This window comes from Brassica oleracea, unplaced genomic scaffold, assembly GCF_000695525.1.
Source record: "Brassica oleracea var. oleracea cultivar TO1000 unplaced genomic scaffold, BOL UnpScaffold02928, whole genome shotgun sequence".
In the NCBI taxonomy this organism is placed as follows: Eukaryota; Viridiplantae; Streptophyta; class Magnoliopsida; order Brassicales; family Brassicaceae; genus Brassica; species Brassica oleracea.
This window is the reverse complement of record NW_013619454.1, coordinates 1-1,399: the sequence shown is the minus strand read 5'-3', so window position 1 is coordinate 1,399 and position 1,399 is coordinate 1. Positions and strand designations below refer to the sequence as shown.

Genomic DNA, 1,399 nt, shown 5'->3' with positions numbered 1-1,399 from the left:
AAAAAAAAAAAAGAACAAGAGTTTCATGGTAATCTGGGGAGCCTAACAAAACTCCAAAGATTCACCTTCAAAAATCCATCTGTTGATTGCCAGATCAATGTTCCAAGGACCACACATGTTTTCAATATTTGGCCTTTTCCCTCAACTTCGATATTTATAGTAACAAAATCTAATGTCAATTCACTATTCAGTACGAACTGAAAAGAATAATAACTGTAATTAGTTATACATAAGTTGACAAATCTCTCGTCATTAAAATAGACTAATATTCCGTGTTTATTACTCTCCATATATCCAATAACTATAGCTAATTTTACTGATTATAGCTAATTTTGTTACTCTTGTTCTTTTTTTGATTATAACTAATTTTACTGATTATAGCTAATTTTACTGATTACTGATCACTATATATCCAATAACTATTTGAAACTAAGGTAAAAAAATCAATCACATAATATATGCATGCTTATAATCATGCAAATGTTGTTACTTGTTAGGTTAAATGGTTTAAGGAATCTTACGGCCCGGATTCAGATTCCAGAGTCAATGCGCTTTGTTTAAGTGAGTAAATCTAAAAAAGCCTCTCTTTTCTTATTTTTTATCTCTAATCTAAAAGAAGTAAAGACTAAAGATTTAGAACTTCACGAATATTCTTATAAAAATTATCATACGAGGTCATATAATATCCCCGCCCATCCTTCGAACTATTATAAAAGCCACTCCCAACCCTCCATTTCTCCTCATTCCAATTCACACGCACCAAAGTCGCTTTTGAAGAAAGAGAGAAATTTAACAATGGATTCAAGAACCACAAGCGCTTTAGACATTTTCTTGATTCTCAACATCCTCTTCTTCACAACAATCTCAGCCTGCGGTAACTGCGGTTGCCCTTCTCCCAAGCCAAAACCTAACTCTGAACCTAAACCAACCCCAAGCCCTAGCCCTGCCACAGCCAAATGCCCTAGAGACGCCCTGAAGCTTGGGGTCTGCGCCAACGTGCTCAACGGTCTACTCAACGTTACCCTTGGCCAACCACCGGTCGAGCCATGTTGCACGCTTATAAAAGGACTCGCTGATCTTGAGGCTGCTGCTTGTCTCTGCACCGCGCTCAAAGCTAATATCCTCGGGAACAACTTGAACATCCCGATCTCTCTCAGTCTGCTTCTCAATGTTTGTAGCAAAAAGGTTCCCCCTGGCTTCCAATGCTAATAAAGATTCTAATCATATACAATCATCACACTTCATGTAAACATACATATCGTCTTTGTTTCTGGTGTTTTGTGTGCGTGTTTATTTATGTATGTGTGTATGTGATTCCTACAACTCTAAACTTCACAGTTACTTTTATTTTGGTTTCTTATACAGTCATTCGTGGTGATGTTGTATCATTTCTTGTTGT

General features: G+C 36.7%; 1 protein-coding gene across 1 annotated transcript; it reads left to right on the top strand.

Annotated features, from left to right (window-relative positions):
- Positions 1-730: 730 nt before the first annotated feature.
- On the top strand, positions 731-1,388 carry LOC106321767 (14 kDa proline-rich protein DC2.15-like). Its single transcript, XM_013760005.1, has one exon. It carries the CDS (start codon positions 796-798, stop codon positions 1,207-1,209), a length of 414 nt encoding a protein of 137 aa, XP_013615459.1. The 5' UTR covers positions 731-795; the 3' UTR covers positions 1,210-1,388.
- The last annotated feature ends 11 nt before the right edge of the window (positions 1,389-1,399 follow it).